The sequence below is a fragment of the Osmerus mordax genome, chromosome 12, assembly GCF_038355195.1.
Source record: "Osmerus mordax isolate fOsmMor3 chromosome 12, fOsmMor3.pri, whole genome shotgun sequence".
In the NCBI taxonomy this organism is placed as follows: domain Eukaryota; kingdom Metazoa; phylum Chordata; class Actinopteri; order Osmeriformes; family Osmeridae; genus Osmerus; species Osmerus mordax.
In genome coordinates, this window is record NC_090061.1 from 7986360 (window position 1) to 8007664 (window position 21305).

Consider the following 21305-nt stretch of genomic DNA (forward strand, 5'->3'; position numbering starts at 1 on the left):
GTTCAAGGTTTCGTTCTGAACTAACTTCAAATAAAAAAAATTCCCGGACTGGTGTCCAAGAGAGGAGAATATGATATGAGCTTAATGTCACCTATCTTCCACAGAGAATGTGTTCCGATATTTCGATAATGTGTGTAGAAATGAATGTCAGGAACAAGGGACCAGTTAACTGAGAGTAATGTGAGAGTAAAGGAGAGTTTGTAATATAAAATGGAAGGTTCCGGATGGTGTCTAGCAAACAAAGTCTATCATCGTCTCATGCAAAATACTGGATGCGGTGAACATGCTTTACCAGGCAATGCGGCCTAGAGCTTACTTGAGCGGAAACTACGCTAGTGTCAAACGTAACCACCAATGTTCAAATATGATATCTGTCGTTTATACATTTTGTACATTTAGTTACATTGTTCCTTTTAGCGAGCTCACTGTGTCACATGATTAATGATCACCTCAACAAAAATAAGAAAAAGTGCTGGCAGGCCTTTTATAGGCTACAAACAATTTTTACCCTTGAGTACTTCTGTCAGTGTCATATCATCTGGGAGACAAAGTACATTTAATTAAATTGTATTTAAATGTACACATTCCCCTCAGTTTGAATGAGTGGAAATCATTCCCAAAATAAACCAAATCAAATGCGTGTTTATGTTCAACTGCAGCGCATGGGAGGGTCAGAGTTCCAGTTAGTCACAGTATTCTCTCTCTCTGTCTCTCTCTGTGTCTCGTCTAGTGTGAGTGCCTCTCGGGCTCCCCAGAGTGCTGTGTTCCCAGAGAGACGGAGAGAGAGAGCAACGCGTCACACTGAGGGGGAAAGACATGACTAATTCATATCTGACTGTGAAATTGAATAGATAATCACTAGTGGAATGCTGGAAGGCACTGTTGGATAGCATCTCTGTTCTCTGCAGTGTAACAGGGGCAAGGGGGGGGGGGGGGGTATGTAGGTGTGTATGTGTGTATATTGAGGATAACAACCGAGCTGGACCTGAGGTTATCGAAGCCTGGAAGCCAAAGCTACACTTATCTGTTCCTGTTGAAAGACCGGCACAGTGCCAGCCTGTGCCATGCTGTGCCAGGCTCAAGGGGTTATCATACACAACCATAACCACATCAGTGCCACTTTTAGAAGACACTCAAAACCACATCACCTGTGTTTCAACTGGTCTTTACTTGAAATAAAACAACATAAATTACACACCATTACAAAGAAGAAAAATCTATGTTCTTTTTTTCCAATAAAATAGTGCCTATAAGAAGGCAAACAAATATGACATAGAACTATATATTTGTTTTATATATCACTCTGTAGTGAGTACTGTAAATATATAATGATATATCACATCGCACAAAGTTGTCATACTGATCGATCAAATGATGATAACAATGATGGTCATATCATTACAAAATACTTCTGTATCTGTCGGTCAAACAATGAATATTTTTAAATAGATGAACAAGATGGACATTTCAACTGTGGAAAGAATACACCCAGCAACAATGTACAGTATGTGTGTGTAGACACCTGCAGATATGATGGTGCTTTCTCCACCACTGGGACGCACACCTCATTATAGCGGTGCTCCGCCATGATACTCCCCTATTCCTGACTGATATCTTTAAGATTTTCGGAGTAGATTTACACAAAGACCCATGCACAGTTAGAATTCCATTGGGTTCCCGTCAAAATAATAAAAGAACTTCTTGATACCTGCTAAAAAAGGGAATTTGGGTTGAGGTGAGGTGAGGGAGAGGACATGTTTTGGTATGTTGCTACTCTCTGACATGTTGTGACATGGATTCACCTGGTCTCTGTGGTATGCTTAGCAGATACCATCTACTCTTCATGGAAGCCAAATATCACAGTCATGTTGGTGCAGGATCTTGCCTCTCTCATGCTTTGAAAATTAATGTGCAACATTCATCAGAAGGTTGATTTGTGGGCTGTGCTTTTTGGTATTTTCCTGTAAATATCCATCACATGAATATGATGATTATGCTTATAGCCTGACTAAAATCCGAGCATGTCCGAAACTCCCCATAGGCTGTTCTCTGTTTAAACAGCCAATGAGAAATAATCCCTGGGGAAAAGGGGAGGTCTCAGGTAAAAGGGGGAGGTATATCAAATACATGTTTTTACTGACTCGAGAGTTCCTCTACAGTCGAACATGCAGAGGCCCTCAAGTGAATACCCTGTAAAGTCCTGTCTGCTATGTGGATGCCAATGATGTGAATGTTCTATTTGATGGTGCCCATTATTGATTGGCTCCCTGACCCGTCATATCACAACCAATTGCAGACTTCCAAGTGAATGACGCACCTCATGCGAAAGAAATAAAAGCACACACACTGAGACAGGCAAGAGAGGTGGAGGGAGGGATGGAGAGAGGGGATGGAGAGAGGGAGGGGAGAGGAAGACAGAGAACCCAAAAGTAGAGTGGGCTGGAGGGCAGAGAGGAGTATGCTAAGGAGAGAAAAGAAAGAGAGACCAAAGGATTAGGGAGGTGAGAGAAAGAAAGGATTGGGGGAAGAACAGAGAGAGGATGATTAGCAGAAGAAAGAGAAAGACACAGTGTTCATGTAAAAAGTTTGGACTTTGATCAGAGCTTGACTCTAAAACAATGGTGATTCTGACAGCAAGGACTTGATATAAGCTACAGAAGAAGCCTTTCAGACGTAAAGTCTCCCTCAAGACACACGCACACATGGCCAACACTCACCTACCCTTCAACTCAAAAGCTTTCATCTCCATGCACTATCAAACTTGGAGAAGTCAGTTCTGGCAAGGGAAAAACAGTGGTAAACATTTACTTGAAAATGATGATAATAAAAAAAAAAAAAAACAAGCAATGCCGACGGGACATTCAGACTGCTTGGTTGGTTGTTCGGTGCCGTTTCCAGGGGTGGAGCTAGGTGACGGTGGTCTCACCAGAAGTAGCATGGTAACTAAGAACATTAACATACAGGTAAGAGAGAGTTATAATCCAAGTCTTCAGTCCTTGGGGCATCAGTCAAATCAAATCACCCTTGACAATATTGGCCGTTACTTCCGTTCCTTCAAAGTCTATTTCATTTCTTCTTCTTTTTTTGACGGAACGTTATCTGTCCGACATTTTAGTGCTTCTAGGAAGGAATAAAAGAGCCAGTTCTTCTGAGAGAGTTTGTGAGGCTCTATTTCTTAAATGGTGCTAATCTACTAAAATTCTGCCAGAATGGACCCTGGCCTCTTTTGGATTGACTGAATTCAAAAGCCTCTGCTTGTGCCAAGTCCTCCGGTACCTCATACTGGCCGGGGCCCAGGGGGTCCTGGGGGGGCGGGTATGAGGGGGGTGCGCTCCTGTTTACACCTGGTGGGCAAGTGCAGAGGGGGGGATAGGCAGGTGTGGGGGGGCAGTTGCAGAGAGGCATCAGGGAGGGAGGATGCAAGGCACAAAGCAGAGGGGAATAGATTGGATAGCAAAGAGAAAAGGTCATCAGTAAAGGTGCCTAATTACAAACAACACCACAACATATATCCATGCATTCCCCCCTCCCCTCCCCTCCCCGCTCCCCTCCCTCACAGTCGCATACGCATTGCAATACTGAATCTTTGACTGCATGATCTTTCTTGCATATGAGACCACAAGATACATGATTCTAGAATCTAGATCATAGGATGATGCTAGACAATGGATATGGTGGGGGGTGTACAACTCTAGAATGACACAAGGGAGTCAAAAAATGCTATTCAAACAAACCTCCAAGTCCGACAAAGAAGACCACCAGAGATAACACTCATTCCGTACAGATATGAAATCAAGCATTTTTCATAACAGAGAATTATTGTTATTCTGGCTTTGCGGACCGGAGGTCAGATTGATTAGCAGCCTACTCACTACGGAACACGGAGAGGGATCAAAAATCTACCAAAAAGCTGCTATGCATTGAACTAGTTAACTCTAGCATCACAACTACACTACTGCCAATAGCAACTACAGATAATCAATAGTAGAAGATGGGAAAATAAATTGAAAAGCTGCCATGGCATCTTAGAGTGTGGATTTTGTTTAGCCATAAATACATTTTATTGTGTTTATTTTTAGAAAATGTATTTATTTCTGTAAATGTATAATACTGCTAATATCCTGTGTTTTAAATAGAAGAATTAACTGTAGGCAACTGTATGCCCCAATTCCTTTTATCGTTTCTACAGTATAGCTCACATTGTTTAGCAGTTGCCATGGCATCTTGTTGCATTAACGCTTTATAAAACTCTAATGAATATACCTTAATCATTTTCAAACCATGTCCATACAACATGGCCCTCTTTCTCAAGATGATATCTATAAATGAATCTGAAATTCAAGAAAGTACTTCACCTTGTGCCAGGTATATACACATACAGCACTTTAAAACACACACAAACACAAAGCACGGACAAACAACTCGAAAAATGGGCCCATCCCAACATTAGAACAACAGAGTTGTTAGGTTAGTCGTATGGTGGTCCTCATGCTCAGTGTGTACCATAACAGTATAAACAACATCAACATGTAAAAAATAGTGAAACATCCCAAAACATCCATCTGTTGTGAGTCTCCATAGCTGACAGTATCAACCTCCATGCAAACAGCCCTCTGTCTTTTCGTTGATGTTCAAATGTGGTTGGACTTACAGATTGTTCTGTGGTGTACAGTAATACGTGTATATGTCACAATTTGCTTAATGTAAACAGTACTGGAGACGCTCGTAATTCGTTTCGATACCTCAATTGTTCTCAAGCTAGTTTATTTTGTAGCATTGTAATGTTCCAAATGTAGGCTATTTTCCTTGCTAACGTCACATAAGGTTTCCTAAAAGGGGAAGCTGGGTTGACAGGGAGCTAAGAATAAACTGATACACAATTATTTACCTTTAAGAAGTTGTCATTTTTCATTTAAAACAGAGGCATCTCCAAAATTACAAGTGTCCCAAATGATGTAAACCTTCTACAGAAGTGACAAGACACACATTAATGTGCGTGTGTGTGTTAGTGAGGTGCATTATGAATGAACAGCAATGAAAAGACAGACGGCTCAGAGAGGAGAAGAAAAGGAAAATCACCTGATATCTCCGTGTTGCCTCACCTTTCTGTTTGGTCACCTTTCTCACCGTCAGGGCTGCCTGACGCTTCTGGTACTCAGAGATCTCAAAACCTGAGGACACACACACACTCAGATTGCAATTGGATGCTGTTGCTGGTGTGTCCAGGACTGTGTTGTTGTGTTGCCCGCTAGCCCTTTAGTCAGCAAGGTGGAATGACATTCACAACTCATGTTATTTATGACTGAGAGGCATACAATAGTGTGTGTGTGTGTGTGTGCCTTTGGGACAAACCAAGATGTACCAGAGATGACAAGTGTGTGTCTATGTGTGTGTCTATGTGTGTGTCTATGTGTGTGTCTATGTGTGTGTCTGTGTCTAACCGATTTTCTCGTCTTCCTGCACCATCTTTCTCTCCTCGTGGAAGGCCCTGAGCCAGCGGATCTTCTCCTCCAGCTTCTTGGCCAGAAAGATGTGGATCTCCTCGCTGTCCTTGTTGCACAGCTTGAAGGCGTTCTTCACGCTCACGTTGAAGTCGTCGTCACGCCCGTCTGTGGCGTCCCGGACCTCGTAGCGGTCCATGTCGATGCGGCCCTTATAGTACAGGATATCCCGGCGAATCAGGTCCTGGAGTGAGCAATGGAAAGAAAGAGGGAGAGAAATGAGAATGAGAGTGGGTGCTCTTAGAGAGTGTGTGTGTGTGTTAAATCTACAGGAGGTGTCAGCTTGAGGGCATCTTCCACTCCTTATTGCGCTGATGGAGACTGGCTTATGCAACCCTTCTCCATCTGCTGCCCAACAGACAACACACCCTCCCTCCATCCCTCCCCACCCGTCCACCCCACAAACATGCCATCCTCCACACGCAACAGAACACATTACAATGATGATGATTAACTTCTTCATATTCATAGACTTTCACTACATGACCAGAACGTTTCCTGAATGGACTGTTCATCACATTAACATACTGGATCAAAGCTATGGCATTGGAGATGCTATGACTAGTCCGTTATAGACACCAGATTCAAGTGGTATTTTCAATAGTAGATTCAAATACTATGGTCTTTTGCTTTACTCTTCCTGCAGTACCAGGTGAATTAAATTCAAATGTTTGCCCTGATAAGAATTTCAGTCATGAAATTTAAAAAGATTTGAACCGAGGATTGAGGCCACACAGAACAGAATCACAAGTGACAGCTTGGTTTGAATAGAGTCTATTTTCAGGCAAAAAAACCATGAAATCAATATCGAAGCCCCACAAACTGTACACAAATAACTAAATTTAGATGCAACAGTGTGTGTTGACAGTTCATTGCGCAGGGAAGGCAACAGCACATTAGAAAAAAAAAACAGACAATTGGTCTATTGGTCCCCAGAGATAGCTTGACGCACAGGTACAGCCCCCTGGCAGGACACAGTTGTTGTAAAGCCTTGGGCCCCGCTCCAACTCCAGACAAAAATACAACCCTGGAGTTTGGTCCATCCAGTCACTGGTGCGGTCCTCAGGGGGACTGAACCCTCAACCTCATTCTCTGGGTAAACGCTTAACCACCAGGCCGCCTACACAGCGCCGCGCGGACGTTGACGTTGACTGTTAACACTGCAGTCAGGGAGCAGAACCCTGGAACTAAGCTCTCCTCCACTTTTAATGAGAATTAGAGAGAAACGGTGAGAATCCCAACAAACTGCTAATGAGCGTGCCCAGATGAGATCGCTGTCTCCGTGCCGAAAAGGCGGAGATGTGAGGAGGGAAGGAGGAGGAAGGAAGAAAGACAACACGCAACACGCTACTAATACGCCCTGAGGGCTGGCATTACACATGTTATGTTAGGGTGGGGGTTTTGGTGGGGGGATGGGGGGGGGAGAGGAACTGTACTGAAGTGTGTCCTGTAGCCACTCCCCCCATAAGAGAGCAGGCATGCCATGGGGAAGCAAGGCTCAAGACATAGTACCAGACATACGCACGCACGAACACACAACAACATACACACAACTGAGCATGCACACGCACTTACAAGATGGTGTGGGAGATAACAAGGAAAAGTATGTATGGAGGGGGATTGCGTGTGTATGTGTGTGTGTGCATGCATGCATGCATGCATGCAAAGGAGAGGGGGTGGAGCAAAGGGGGAAGAGTATATGTTGGAGTATCCAAACATTTAGTACTATACTTATCAGTACATATACATTTATTATTATATGTGCATGTGTATATGAGAGAGTGTGTTCGTGTACAGTAAATGTCCGCATAGCGAATGAATATGTGTGTGTGTGATAACAAGTCTAGAACCCTGTGGTAATCTCCATCTTACAGGCAATCATGAGCTTGTACAATACCACAATGTTCTTGTGTGACAGCTAGTGTGTGTTCAGCTAGGCACTCTGGGATCAACAGGGAAGGTCTGACCATTCAGTATGTATGGGCTTCACATCCCAGGAGATACTAGATGCTCAAAAGCACTTCTCACCAGCACGGAACATTTCTCACCTAGGGGGCACTTTTTAAATCAGGGAACGTCAGCATGCAAGCTTGTTTTTTTTTTTGAAAGCACCTCTTGAAAGAGGAGATATTTTAGAGCGGAGAAGAGGATTGTGAAAGGGAAAATCATGTGTCAGAGAGAGAAAGACAGAGAGAGACAGAGATATATATAGTGAGTGGGGACTGAGTTAGAAATGCAGTGAGAGAAAGAGGGAGAGAGTGTGTGAGGGAAAGAGAAAGAGAGTGTGTGAGGGAAAGAGAAAGAGTGAGAGAGTGTGTAAGGGAAAGAGGAAGAGAGAGAAAGAAAGAGAGGCATCCCGAAACAAACCGACAGAGGCGAGAGAAGGAAAGAAAGAGAGAGATATCAAGATAGATAGAGTGAGAGAAAGAGAGAGAGAGAGAGAGAGAGAGAGAGAGAGAGAGAGAGAGAGAGGGAGAGAGGGGGGTTGTGCACCTTCTTGCAGAGGACCAGCTGGTGGTCGAAGAGGAAGAAGACTCTCTGCTGGCTGCGTCCATACGGCTGGTAGATCCATGACATCTCCCCGGTATAGATCAGCTCTGAGCTCCGGTCCAAGATGTCTTCACCCTGGACACACACACACAAATACACATGCACACAGACACACACCCAAGCACACACACAGATGACGGAAGCACTTCAACATAATATAACAACTTTGTGCATTTTATTTAGGATATTCTTATGTGTGTTCGAGCAACGACTAATTATTTCTAATGTCATTTGCAGTGCTAACAATGCTAGCAACACGTCTCCATAATCCAAATGCTAACATTATTATTGACATTTGTGTGACATCCCTTTTGATTTCTATACTGCGTAATTCCAACTAGTCCAAACTTGAGTAGCCCCACCCTACTAGTGGGGTGGGGCTGGTAGGGTGGGGCTACTCAAGTTTAGTTTAGGGCTACTGGTTGTACCTCCCAGTCCAGAACAGAGGCCTGCCATTGGGCAATCTTGTCTATGTTCTCCAGCCTCCTCTTCCTCTCATTGATTTGCTGAGTGACGTTCCGCATCACCGCCAGAGCTGCCGCCACATACCGATAGTCACTATGGAGACAGGACATGAGTTATTACCGGGAAATGAGCGAATGTTACATCAAAGATCCAGTAAATCTGCTACACAGGACTATAAAACACACCAGAACATCAGCTGCCACAGCATCGCCTGAGATAGAGCAATTATCTGGATTAAATGAAATTTAGAGGTAAAACTAACTGTTTACAAGTTAACTGAGCCTGTAAACGCTGTCAGGCTAGGACAGGCCTGGTATACTGTCCTGGGGTAGGGGCCTGACGAGAGCAGATGATGTGTGTGTGTGTGTGCGTGTGTGTGAAGGCAGAATTCTATAGCTGGCAGCCAGTCGATACCTCACAGACACACACACACAGACAAACTGGCACAGGAAGCTGGCATCTATCCCTCTCTGGCTGTGAAAGTGTGATTTGTGAATGACCTGGAGCTTGATTAGACAAACACATTGACTAACAAGAGATGAAAAACCTAGGATGGTTGTGTGTGTATGTGTGTGTGTGTATGTGTGTGTGTGTATGTAAGTGTGTGTGCGCGGGCGCATGTCTCCTACCTGTGCTCTTGTGCTGTGTATTTGAGCAGTTCGGCCAGCTGCAGAGGGTACTTGCAGATCTTCTGGACGGGCGTGAGGAGGAAGCCGTCGATGGCGATGTCGATCATCTGCTGGAGGAGACGGCACGCCTCGAAGAAGTGCTGGTACCTGCCGTCCCTCATCAGTTTGCTCAGCTCCATGCAGGCGTCCAGGTGGTTGTTACAGTACTCCGAGTAGATCCAGAACCCGTCTTGCTGTAAGGCACACACATGGGAGTTTGGAACAGGGCAGGCAGGCAGACAGGCAGGCAGGCAGGCAGGCAGGCAGGCAGGAAAACCCAAAACAGTGACAGTGTTTCCCCTAGGTTTATAGCTTGGGGGGGGGACGACGACGACATGGTAGAGACATGTAGAGACAGAAATGACATGCCGTCGTGTAAATAAGATAAATAACATAAGGCCATTTAGTTTGTGTAATAGACCTGTTTTATAGGAAAGGTAACCGTAAATGACTTATTTTGTGATCTGGTGCTAAATGTAAAAATTAACTTGACCTTCCAGGGGGGTGGGGGGTGCCATTGGGGGGGCGGGGAGCCCCCCTAATATAATGGTAGGGGAAACACTGAGTGAAGAGGATATGAAATGAGATTCAGCCTCTTGTAGAAGTAGGTCAAGGCATTTGTCATGGCATTTCTTTCACTGCCAAATATAAGCTTTGTGATTCAGGGTTGAAGTCATTCAACCATTTAAAAATCATGGAGCAGAACAAAAATTGAGGAGACATTCTTCATTTAAACAAAACAACACAAAACACTTTCTCTACACTCCCTCATGTCGATCTCCACAGCATGATTCATCCCTGTTTCCGAGTTGCCATTGTTCTAGAAAGCGGGGGTTCTAACAATCTATCTAACAATGTAGCTGTGATGCTGCTGCTCTGCACGTGTTCTCAGTGTACCTCACGTGCTGCTGGTATCAGGGTTCGAAATAGCTCACATGCTCTAGGATACTGGGTTCTAAATACCTTGTGTTCCAAGAACCAGGTTTATAAATACCTCGTGTTCTACGACACAGGGTTCTAGATACCTGACGTGTTCTACATCAAAGGGTTCTAAATAGCTTAAATGCTCTATAGGACAATGTATAGGACCCATGTCCTAGGTCACATGGTTCTATCTACTGTACATAACGTGTTCAAGGAAACAGGGTCCCATAACTAACTTGTTCTAGAAAAAAATTGTTTGGTTTACTTAACTTGTTCTAGAAAACCAGGTTCTATACGTCCCGTTCTTGTGTTGTGACTCACATGTTCTAGGAAGCAGGGTCCTATCTCAGAGAGGTGGGGATCCTCTGTGTTGTACTGTTTCTCCAGGTCTCTCACAAAGCCCATCTGGAAGCGGTAGATGTCCTCAATGTTCCCAAAGATCACTTTGAGCTGGTCATCGTTGAACATGTCCACCCTCTTCCTACACTGGCGCAAGTAGCCCTGAGAGACAAGGTCCAGCACAGTGAGAGGAAGACAATGTGTGTGTGTGTGTGTGTGTGTGGTGGTGTGTCCTGTACTCTTCTGTCCTTCAAGTGTTTGATGTAGTGGCCCTCAAGATCATGATTGAAGAGTGTGTATGAGACAGTATATTAGTGAGACAAAGTGTGTGTGAGAGTGTGTGTGTGTGTGTTCCATACTTCACAGATGTCCTTCAGGTGTTTGATGTAGTGCCTCTCAGTGCTCATAATCTCGTTGATGACATTGGCCCTCATCTGGTCTCGGTTTTGCAAGGGCGAGCCCAGACACAGGCAGTCATTGGTTGGGTCCAGGTGGCCATTCTGAACCTCACTGGTCCCCTCGGCTGGCTCCACCCCTCCATCCTCCTGGTTGACCCACAGCTGAGGAAAGCAACACACACACACAGAGACCACACACACAGACACATATGAGTGAGGGAAGCACCCCTAAAGCCACAGATCCACACATACCTAACCTGAGGTAATTGACACTCACATTTTGATTTATACTGCACACAAAAACATTTGAAGCAATCGATGTCAAAGTGTCAGTGGTCCACAGCAAACTCTGTACTATCCTTTTTAAATATATTTTCAGAACCTCCCCCCCTCCCCGAACATGCACACACACACACACTCACACACACACACAATGTTCTTTGATCCAGGGAGTAGGTAAGGGACACACTGCCAACCAGCTATCCAGTGTTCAGCGGGCACTGCCAGGGACAGATGCCAAGGGAGAATGTCCAAATCCTGTCCAAGCTGTGCTCAGAGAGCCTTGTACACACACACATTCACACTTTCACTCACTCACTCACTCACTCACTCACTCACATACACCCTCATCCCCCACTCTCTCTCAGACTAGGGCCAAGCGAGCGTTGTTCCGATGCCCAGCACTGCAGACACCTGATGACACACAGTTTGCCAGGAGAACATCAAAGAGCCGGCGGGTAGAATGCCAAACACAAGATGAGATGTGGCTTCACAGACAAGCAGAGGCGGTGGGAAGGTACTGACGCTGACGAGGACCTGGCCAGCCCCCTACACACCACACACTACATTCTACACCCTACACGGGAATCAGAGTCAATAGTAAAAGAAGATTACAGTCGAAAGAAAGTAGGTACTGAGAAGCCCACAGGGGAGTTACATTTTGTATAGAAAAATGTGTCTATCCCTCAGAATGGTTATGTTATCCCCATGAATCTTAATTGCACTCAGGAGACGATCAGTCTATCAAATTGAAATCTGGATCTGGTCTGATCTGGTGTCTGACTTTACTTTTGACTCGTATTGGTCTGACCTGGAGGATGATGTGTGTGTGGGGGTCATGGAGGTCATGGTGAATGTTATGATGAGTGTATGCGTGTGGTGTTGTCAGAGGTGATGGTGGGAAGGGGGGGGGGGGGGGGGGGGCACGTTGCGTAGACAGACTGAGCGGGTGGGGAGGAGACTGGGGGGGGGACTGGATGGGTTGGAGTGATGAGGCTGGGGGTGGGGGGGGAACGCACCTTTGATGTGGTGTTTTGGCACCGTGGAGTTGCTATGGGGTTGATATAGAAAACCTGTTTTGTTTGGGGCGGAGGAGGGTGGGCTTCCACCTTGGGGGGAGAGAATGACAGAAACACACTTTTGGTTGACTGGCAGCCTGTCGGTCCGTCCGTCGCTCTGGGGCGCTCTGGGGCGCTCTGGTTGGCATGGAGGGGTGGGGTGGGGCATGGGGGACTCAGGGGAGTTTGCACCGTTGTGTGTGTGTGTGTGTGTGTGCGTGCGTGCGTGTGCATGTGTGTGTGTAATGTATTTTGAGGAAAACAACTTTCTTGCTGGCTATTGGTCCATTTAATCATGGGGTCGGGAACAGTATGGTTGACGTGGGAGGAGTTAAAGCTAGGCTCTGCAATCAAGCAGGGCAACAATCATCAGAGAACATTAAATAACCAGAAGGGCTTATCAGAGCCTTTAAGCATCCTGACACTGCTGTGTGTGGAAAGCCTTTCAAGAAATATCTTCTCCTCTAACTTGTCTTAAAGGTGATAAGTGTAGCTCAGTGGCAGAACATCAGAGAGTGTATCAGAGGACACTGAACCAGCCTGACGACGGTATGTAGGAGTGATATTGTCTGTAGAACATGTTAGATTGTCACTATCAGTGCCAGAGGCAGAGGCACACGCCTCTGAGGGTTAGAATCCCAGTTCTCTCATCTGTGTGTGTTTGTTAGCTTCACTAATGTGTTCATAAGACACAGGTGTGCGTGAGATGTCTTGTGTGTGCGACAACAAAGTGTTTGTTGTTACCCATGAGGAGCGTGTGTGTGTGTTACATGATGTGTTTGTTAATTGAAAGATAAATTAATATGATTACATGTGACAATGTTTGTAAGTAAGTAAGTAAGTAAGTAAACTTTATTTATAAAATGCATTTCAAAACTAAAATTTCAAGGTGCTGTACAATAAAAACTTTTTAAATACTGTATATATGTATTTTTGTAATATCTGTATAGATAAAATCGTTAATTAAAAGTTACAAACTGCACAGAAGGCAAAACACACATTACAAAACAAAGTGCTTACGAAACGAGTTTTAACAGCTTATTAAAACCGTACGCAGACTCTGTGTTCTATATAACTAACGGAAGACAGTTCTAGAAAGTGGGAGCTGCAACTTTACAACTGCAAAATCCCCCTTGGATGTTTGCCTGGATTTTGGTACAGCCACAAGGCCTTGGTCAGTGTGTGTCAGTGTTAACTGTGGTGTGTTACCATCGTTTGTGTGTGTGTTACTCACCCGTACGAAGCTGGCGGGGAACCAGCCCTCTTCCTCGTCGATCTGGCCCCACCACCAGTCCTTGTTGGACGCGTCCAGCACCTTGATGACGTCACCGGCCTTAAACGCCAACTCGCGGTCCGCCATGGTCACATGGTCCCATACCGCCTCAGCGCTGACAATCGAACCTCCGCTTATCAACTGAGGACAGGGGGATGTGAGGAGATAGAGAGAGAAGATGGAGGGAGGAGAAAGAGAGAAGACAGGGAGAGAGGGGAGGAGAGAGAGGAGAAACAGAGATAATGATATAAAGTTATTTTCTACAATTGCGTCGAACTCTTTCCATCAGTAAGTGTTGTGTCATCAAGTTAACTACATCCAACACATAACATCACTATCATTACCTACCCAGCTGTGACAAACGTTAATCACATACTTGCTATGCTCGTGCACACACACGTACACACGCTCTCACTTTCACACATTTATATCCACCCGTAGGATGATTTAATTGCATTAAGCTCCATGTTCCAGCTCATCAGGTAATTAACATTGAGGCTACATCCCTGCAAACGTCATTAGAGACGTTTGCAGGGATGTAGAATGAAGAATGTGTTGTACACAATGTTACTAACCAGTGCAGATACAGTAATGTGCATGTATCCATGTTAAGAGACATGGCTGTAGTTGAGCTCATTAGGATCGTAATTACTCAAATTATTCTGTCCCGGACATGTGGATCTCACTGTCCAAACTCTCTCACAGATAAATGAATGATAATGAACGCACGCACATTCGCACACAAAGCTAGCTTCCATTAGCAGCTTAGCATCTATAATAGAGCAACAATGCACCAAAGGTAACTCTATTATGCAAAAACAGCCAACACTGTGGGCACGAACACAACACGAGACTTGAACAGTGGACACACAACAGGAAGCCAAGTCCATTAGTATGAAGCACAGCACGACGACACAGATTCATTGAAGGTCCTAACTGGAAGGTTATGAAATTAAAATGATTACAGCTGAGTTGATCTAATACAGGTGTCAAGGAGCAAACAAATGAGAGATTATTATCTGGTGTCTCTGTCTGTCTCTCTCTCTACCTCCTCTTTCATCTCGCCCGCCCGTGAGTGTCAGCGTGAATGCTAAAGAGCGAGGGAGTGCGTGCATCTGGGTGTGGAGGTCTTGTGATCTGTGTTCCTGCGTAGGTGTGTGTGTGTGTGTGTGTGTGGGGGGGGGGGTAAGGTCAGTCTCATTAAAGGAACAGGGATGGAATAGAGCAGACACACCACAGCCCCCTCTGACCTGTCGTGATCCATCTAACCCCCTCTATCCGTCACACCGGGGTTGAGTTACGTCACCTTGAGACTGGCGCATGCCCACACACACACGCACACACACACTTGCGTGAATTCTTCAGTACAAAGGTAAACACATGCACAAACATCCAGTAAGGCATACAGACACATGCATGCAGGTCCCTACACTCACACACACACACAGAAAGGTCAGTGTGGATGTTTGGGAGTAAGACCCCCCGCAGGGCAGCATCTCAGGGAGAAGAGCCCTTCCTACTGAAGCATTCAAAACAGCACTGAGGATTTGTTTGCTGGTTGGAACTTGCAGGGTCTATGTGCATGAGGCAAACTCAAATACTGTGTATGTGTTACCGGCTTTCAAATGCCTTCATGGTGATTACAGTCTGAAGTGAGCTCCACTGCCTGTATGATGTTTGTGAGTGTATGTGTGTGTTACTAAATACCCACACAATTTGTGTGTCTAAGACACGGGTTTGTGTGCTAGGAAATAAAGGTAGGCAGAGGGTGAGACAGACAGAGAGAAAGTGAGATAGAAAGATGGAGAGAAAGAGAGAGAGAGAGAGGGAAAGGGAAAGAAAGAGAGAGAACGCAGTTTGTTTGTACCTAATCCCGGCCCCCATAAGGATATAAGCTCTCACACTCCGTGTCCACATCCCCCCTTAAACCGGCCAACAATCCTTTCTCTGCCATGGCTTGCTGGGATAGCGGGGGGATATAAGCCAATCGGGAGTCAGGAGTGACCATGGGAGGGACCGCTGAGCCTGGAGGAGGACAGGACTGAGCCGAGGTTGTCATGACAACAGATGAAGATGCTTCGCCAGTATCGACATTCGCCAGTAACTGGACATTTCAACTCCTGTCTGGACTCCCAGGCAGAGGAGGGGGCGGGGTGGCCTGGCTCTGCCCTCCTACGTACTTCCGCTCAATTTGGATTTTGCTTCTGTACTAGGTCTGGGATTTTAGTGCATCAGTCGGTTTTCAAAAACAACCCCAGCCCTGTCCTTGGGTGTGATGTATGTTGCTCTGGCTCCTCCCTGCTCTGCCTGGAGAGCCAGAAGCTGCCACTGAGGTCAGGATGTGAGTGACTGGTTCATTACTGGCAAATCAGGCACTGTGGTGCGGGGCTGAGACAACTTCATTTCCTGTAGTCCTCTCCTCAGTCCCACCAGACACGACCAAGTACTCTCACGTGTGTGTGTGTCATGCTGCCATGGAAACAGGACAGATGAAAAGGAAACCGATTTTTGAGTCGAGCAGGAATTTGGATTCAGATCCCTCAGAATGATCCTCCCTAGGGTGTAATTGTTGAACATGGTCCGTACCAGGCTTAGAGGGAAGACAGGAACAAGACGATTCCTATCTGGTCTTTGAACCTATGTAGTTATAATGAGGCCTTCCAAGACTTCAGAATTGACAGATACCACCATCACCTCAACCACCCAGGGGACTTATACTAGAGAAAGTCCCCCCAGATCAGCTCCTCTACTTGGGTCAACTTCATTCCCCTCTACCCTACCTACACCTCGCTCCCTAGGCAACCCTACCGCAATCCACTGTACATTCAACCCCATTCGCTGGGTTACTTTATTCCTTTCTCTCTCTCCCTCTCTTCACTCCATCACACCTCTGTAATAAAGGAGGGGGGGGTATCCATTCACGGCTAATGTTCCTCCCCAAATCGTTTCATCCCTCAGCCCCCACTCTCCTCTCGCCGGCTAATGAGATCCACTTCTGCCCCCTCCAACACACCGCAATGAGAGGCAGCCTATCCCGTTCCATGTCGGAATAAATTAAAAGAGTTACATAATCAATCGCTCTCCCCCCCCCACACACACACAATCCCCACTCGGTGACGGCTGACACCCCCTTGATCAAAGGAAATACTCGCAACACATACCCGGGGGAGGGGCGGGGGGGGACAGATACCATCACAACACCACCCCCACCCTCCCTCCGTTCCTCCCCCCACTCACCTCCACATCCCTCTACTCTATGACCTAGCATAGTGAGGATTTTATTACCTGGTCGCTACAACATCAAAGATCATTGGTTTGGAAAAAAAGCCAGGACTTTTATATAGGTCAATGCAAATATCATGCAGGGAAAGAGCCCGCAGGATGGAAACAATTGTGCCGGTGTTCCCGCTGTTGCGGACTCCGTCACAGAGATAGATGGTGATAACCTAAGATTCTAAGACCCTAAATCTCCTACCCCCCCCCCTTCTCTTTTTTCCGGCTCTTTCTACCTATCTCCATCTCTTCTGTCCCTGCAACACAACACATCAGCATTCACTGCACTGGCAGCCTCGCTGCATTCCGACAGCGTTCTCTCATCCACAGCAGAGCCGTGCACACATGCCGACACACACCGACACACACAGGGCTTACCATGTTTGTGGCATTCAACTGTTCAGAGAGCGTATGCATGGAGAGACCGAACTACGCGAGCATGGTAAAAAAAATCCCTTTGGAAGCAGGTGTGTGCTGGTCTTCTGTCAGAGGAAGAGCAAAGATGCTGAGCTGTAAGGTGTTATATCCCAGATAGAGGCTCCTCTCTCTCTCTCTCTATTTCTCTCTCTCTCTCTCTCCGTCGCACTGAGTCTCGCGCTTGGTCCTCCCTGTGTCTGCCAACCCGGTTATGTAATACACTTATGCCCTGAGACTGAGAGCCAATCAAAGATGCTCTGCTTCAAACCAGTGAGATTTACACACACACACACACACACACACACACACACACACACACACACACACACACACACACACACACACACACACACACACCTAACAGCTCCTCACTCACACACACACACACACACACACACACATACGTCCACTCACGATCTACACACACTGGCACTTTGGACTACACAGCATTTAACATTACTCTATTAGGAAGCAGCTGCCATTGGGAATTATTCCAAATGTGTGAACACCAGGGAAGCATGCAGGGCTCAGCTTCAAAGGCTAACTATAGAAGACACAAAAACACACACACTGACTTAACCCCAGGCATTAGACACACACACATGCTGATACAATGTGTAACCCCATACAGATGACACACACATTTACAAACATGTAGAGTATGAGATCCCACAAACAACATGCACCGATGCACATCGCTGATGTGTGTGTTATGTATGCTCCCACACGTGTCTTTTTACTTTGTGTGTCTTTTTACACACACAACGCTACACACACTCACTATACACAGAGACTGTATTGATGTTTTTATGATCCCAGTGGGAGGTTCCTACTGGGGAGGCCTTTCTCTACCTGGTTTACCACACACACACACACACTGCCATGGTCCCACATGCTACTGCATGTGACTGAGCCACCTACAGAATGTGCAAACACTCTACTTAGTATGGATCCAACCAATGACACACACACACATCAACACAGTTACCACTTTTTGCACTTAGCGTCAAACGTCAGCGACTGGCTGTGTCCCAGGGTCTATTAGACCTGCGGATCACACAGATGTCTCAGGATAAGATTTTTTCATATCTATTTCTAACTTTCATTAAAGATTAACAGCACCTGCACTCCATCCTGAAAGGTCCCTAATCTCATATGTATGAATGCAAAGTGTAAGTTTCCGGTCTCTATTTAAAGGTCTCAATTTATAAATATATATATTTTTGAACATAAGTTTCAGAAATGTGCTATTTGCCAATGTAGCACCTGCATATATACATTAATCTATTATGTATGTGTTTTGTGACCTGCTTGTACATGAATACAATGTTGCATGTATAATGAGGTAAACTCCGGAGTATTGTGAACTGTAAAATGGGGGAGTTGTACTGTGATGTCATTTAAAATGGGGGAAACCATGGTGATGTGTTTTGGAGTTCGGAGGCCCTCCTCTTCATCAGGCTTTTTCAAATGCTATTGGTGGAACATGTTCTGTGTTATCAATCCTGGTGATCATACAATGTGTTTGATCACAAACTAACTAAATACAGAAATGTCCCCAAGCACCATCAGCATTTTACTGATCATAACATGATCTTAATATGGAGACTATGTGATTGCAGAGTATACTGGATACCATTCAAAGGGGTAATAGATGTAAATCTGAGGATTTGTTATGATTTCCATTATCCATCGAACACAAATAATATTCTGACTCAGCAGAATTGTGAGAATTTTAATCTGAGCGAGCTCCGACATATCTATCCAATTTACATAATCCTGAGAAGCATTTTTTTTCGGGGTGAAATGATTCCAAGACAAACGCCAAAAGCACAACGATGTAGAAATACATATTCAACATGGAGGGATGAGGGAGAGAGATAGAGGGGAAACAGGCTCTTGAGAGGGGGGGATAGGAATTCCGAATAAACACAAGGGTTAAGGAACATTACATCTGCAACCGCACAGCTAATGACCACCAATACACCACCAGCAGCTGCCACAGACGGTAAGAGGACAAGACATCACGGAGGAATCGGGGAATAGATAAATCATATGTTGTACCAACGTCATTCATTTCAATGTGTAGCCATGTTGGAGTGCTGGGTGTCCCCACTCTCAATGAACGCGCGCTCGTTCTCTTTCCAGTCCTCTGTTACCGCTGCGTAGCCTACACACAGGCGAAGCGGGCCCCGAGCGCGGATCCATCAACGAGTACCGAGGATGAACATCAACAGAACGTTAACGAGCACCAGAACCGCGATGACAATGAACACCACGAACGTCTGGACGTCCAAGGCCATGGTGCAGTGCAGCAGGACGCTCACAGATGATCACAGAGACTTGCTTGCGGGGGATTCAGCTTTCAATCTGTACTCAGCGTAACGGGCCAGGCATCCACCATTACAGAATGAGAAGAAATAACAGAAAAAAACTGCCTCCACGCCTCTTCACACTACGCGTTGTCGCAGCTTATCATTAGGGGTTTGCGAACCGATGCATCATCCTCACCATCATCATCATCTGTCTGCACCGATTATTCTCCTCGACTCAACACCCGCTGGTGTTTTCCGTTTCTCCCTCACTACACCGACCGTCTGATGTAGAGCCAGCAGATACTGAGCGCATACACGGAGGCTGTGTGCGGGCTGTTGAGCCTGCTTTCCCGGTTCAGACACCGGTGAGATGAGCGGTTAAGAAGCTGAAAAGAGGCGGTCTTGTTGGAATACTGATCAGCGACTAGCCATCATCAGTTACGAAGGAGGGGCAGGGGGCACGATTTGCCTCTATAATAAAATATTACTCAAACAGAAAGGCAAAAAGTAGAATTGAGTTTTCCAATGAAAAAATATTCCGCCACCTCCATTAATTAATAATTGTCATTGTGGTGAAGGATAATGGGCCTACACCTCACAATTATATATAATTTACCCTGAATGACCACTTGCTTGCATAATGTTGTTGGCACCTGTCCCCCACAGCCTGCCAAATTCTCAGTGATATCGATCTGAACGTATGGCCCAATGGGGTTCAACAACCAAATTATCTTTTATGATCGTCTCACATTGGCAAACAAAATGCTATTCTGGTCCACCAGTTTGAACCGTGTTGACTGCTGAGAGGAAAAAAACGTAAAACGCTTGAGCGCGTTCCCGTTGTGACTTTGTCCCTCCCGTGCCCGCACCTCCCATTGTTGGCAGATTATAAGGGCAGCACAAGATTGGTCATGAATGAATTCATGCAGAAAAAGAAAATCTTAGTACCCCTGAAGGCTTCCAGATTTCACACTCAGGCTGGAGAACTCTAGGACATAGCAACAGATTCCAGAATCCTCTTTAATGGAAAGCTCTAGAAATAGACTAATCTGCATGATCATTTTCATACTGTCACATAACATGATAATTATCCACGGCCAGCTCCTACACACATACTTCACTGATATATAACCATAAACCTTCAATGGAGAAGACAGAGTTAGGACTCTTTCTGAGATATTCTGTCGTTTATCAAACAGTCTTTTTTCTTTCCTGTGTGTGTGTGTGTGAAGTGTGGTTACATAAGCCTGCTCACCCTGCCTCTGTAGACTCCTCTCCACAGCGTTCTCTGACATTTAGACAACAAAGGTCACATCTGAAAGTCTAAATCTTAACACACACACACCCGCATCAACCTACCCGAATAAGCACACACAAATGCTAATACATTCATACATACACAGCAGACGGGGATGTCAATATGTCTAGAGTGTTCCCTCCAAGCACTCTGCAGTCAGAACAGAATCGTTCTTGTAGATGTCATAGTAAATACATACTTTTAATGACCTTGTGTGTGAGAGAGAGAGCCTTGTGGCACAGCATCACCACAAACCTTGGATAAAAATCGCTCTGGATAAGAGCGTCTGCTAAATGACTAAATGTAAACCTTGTTTGCATTGCCATACAAACAATGTTTTGGTTTCTGGATGAGGATTAGTGTGATATGAACAGGGCATTGAGACGAACTGGCTTAATAACAGAGGAGCTAATGGTGCTCTAGGCTGGATAGGCCACGTTTGCAGCCAAATGTATTAGAAGCAAGCAACAGAGGAATTCAAATCTCAGCTCATCTCTTTTTTTTCCAGTTTCTTCCAAATAACTTAATTTTCTTGACATAATTCTTTC

General features: G+C 45.4%; 1 protein-coding gene across 5 annotated transcripts in view; it reads right to left on the minus strand.

Moving 5' to 3' along the window:
* Window positions 1-1149: 1149 nt before the first annotated feature.
* The window catches only part of LOC136953970 (rho guanine nucleotide exchange factor 9-like), a 32556-nt gene continuing 12400 nt past the window's right edge, over window positions 1150-21305 (minus strand). For 3 of the 5 annotated variants that reach the window (XM_067247465.1, XM_067247468.1, XM_067247469.1), the window contains 10 exons: window positions 13417-13596; window positions 12144-12233; window positions 10807-11007; window positions 10430-10609; window positions 9146-9378; window positions 8480-8609; window positions 7995-8126; window positions 5442-5685; window positions 5103-5171; window positions 1150-3344 (listed from right to left, as the gene is read on the minus strand). In XM_067247465.1, coding sequence (XP_067103566.1) covers window positions 3169-3344; window positions 5103-5171; window positions 5442-5685; window positions 7995-8126; window positions 8480-8609; window positions 9146-9378; window positions 10430-10609; window positions 10807-11007; window positions 12144-12233; window positions 13417-13596 — 1635 coding nt within the window. In that variant the 3' untranslated portion in view covers window positions 1150-3168. Of the gene's footprint in view, window positions 3345-5079; window positions 5172-5441; window positions 5686-7994; window positions 8127-8479; window positions 8610-9145; window positions 9379-10429; window positions 10610-10806; window positions 11008-12143; window positions 12234-13416; window positions 13597-21305 lie in introns of all 5 variants that reach the window. The other 2 variants (XM_067247467.1, XM_067247466.1) reach the window with 2 other exon arrangements.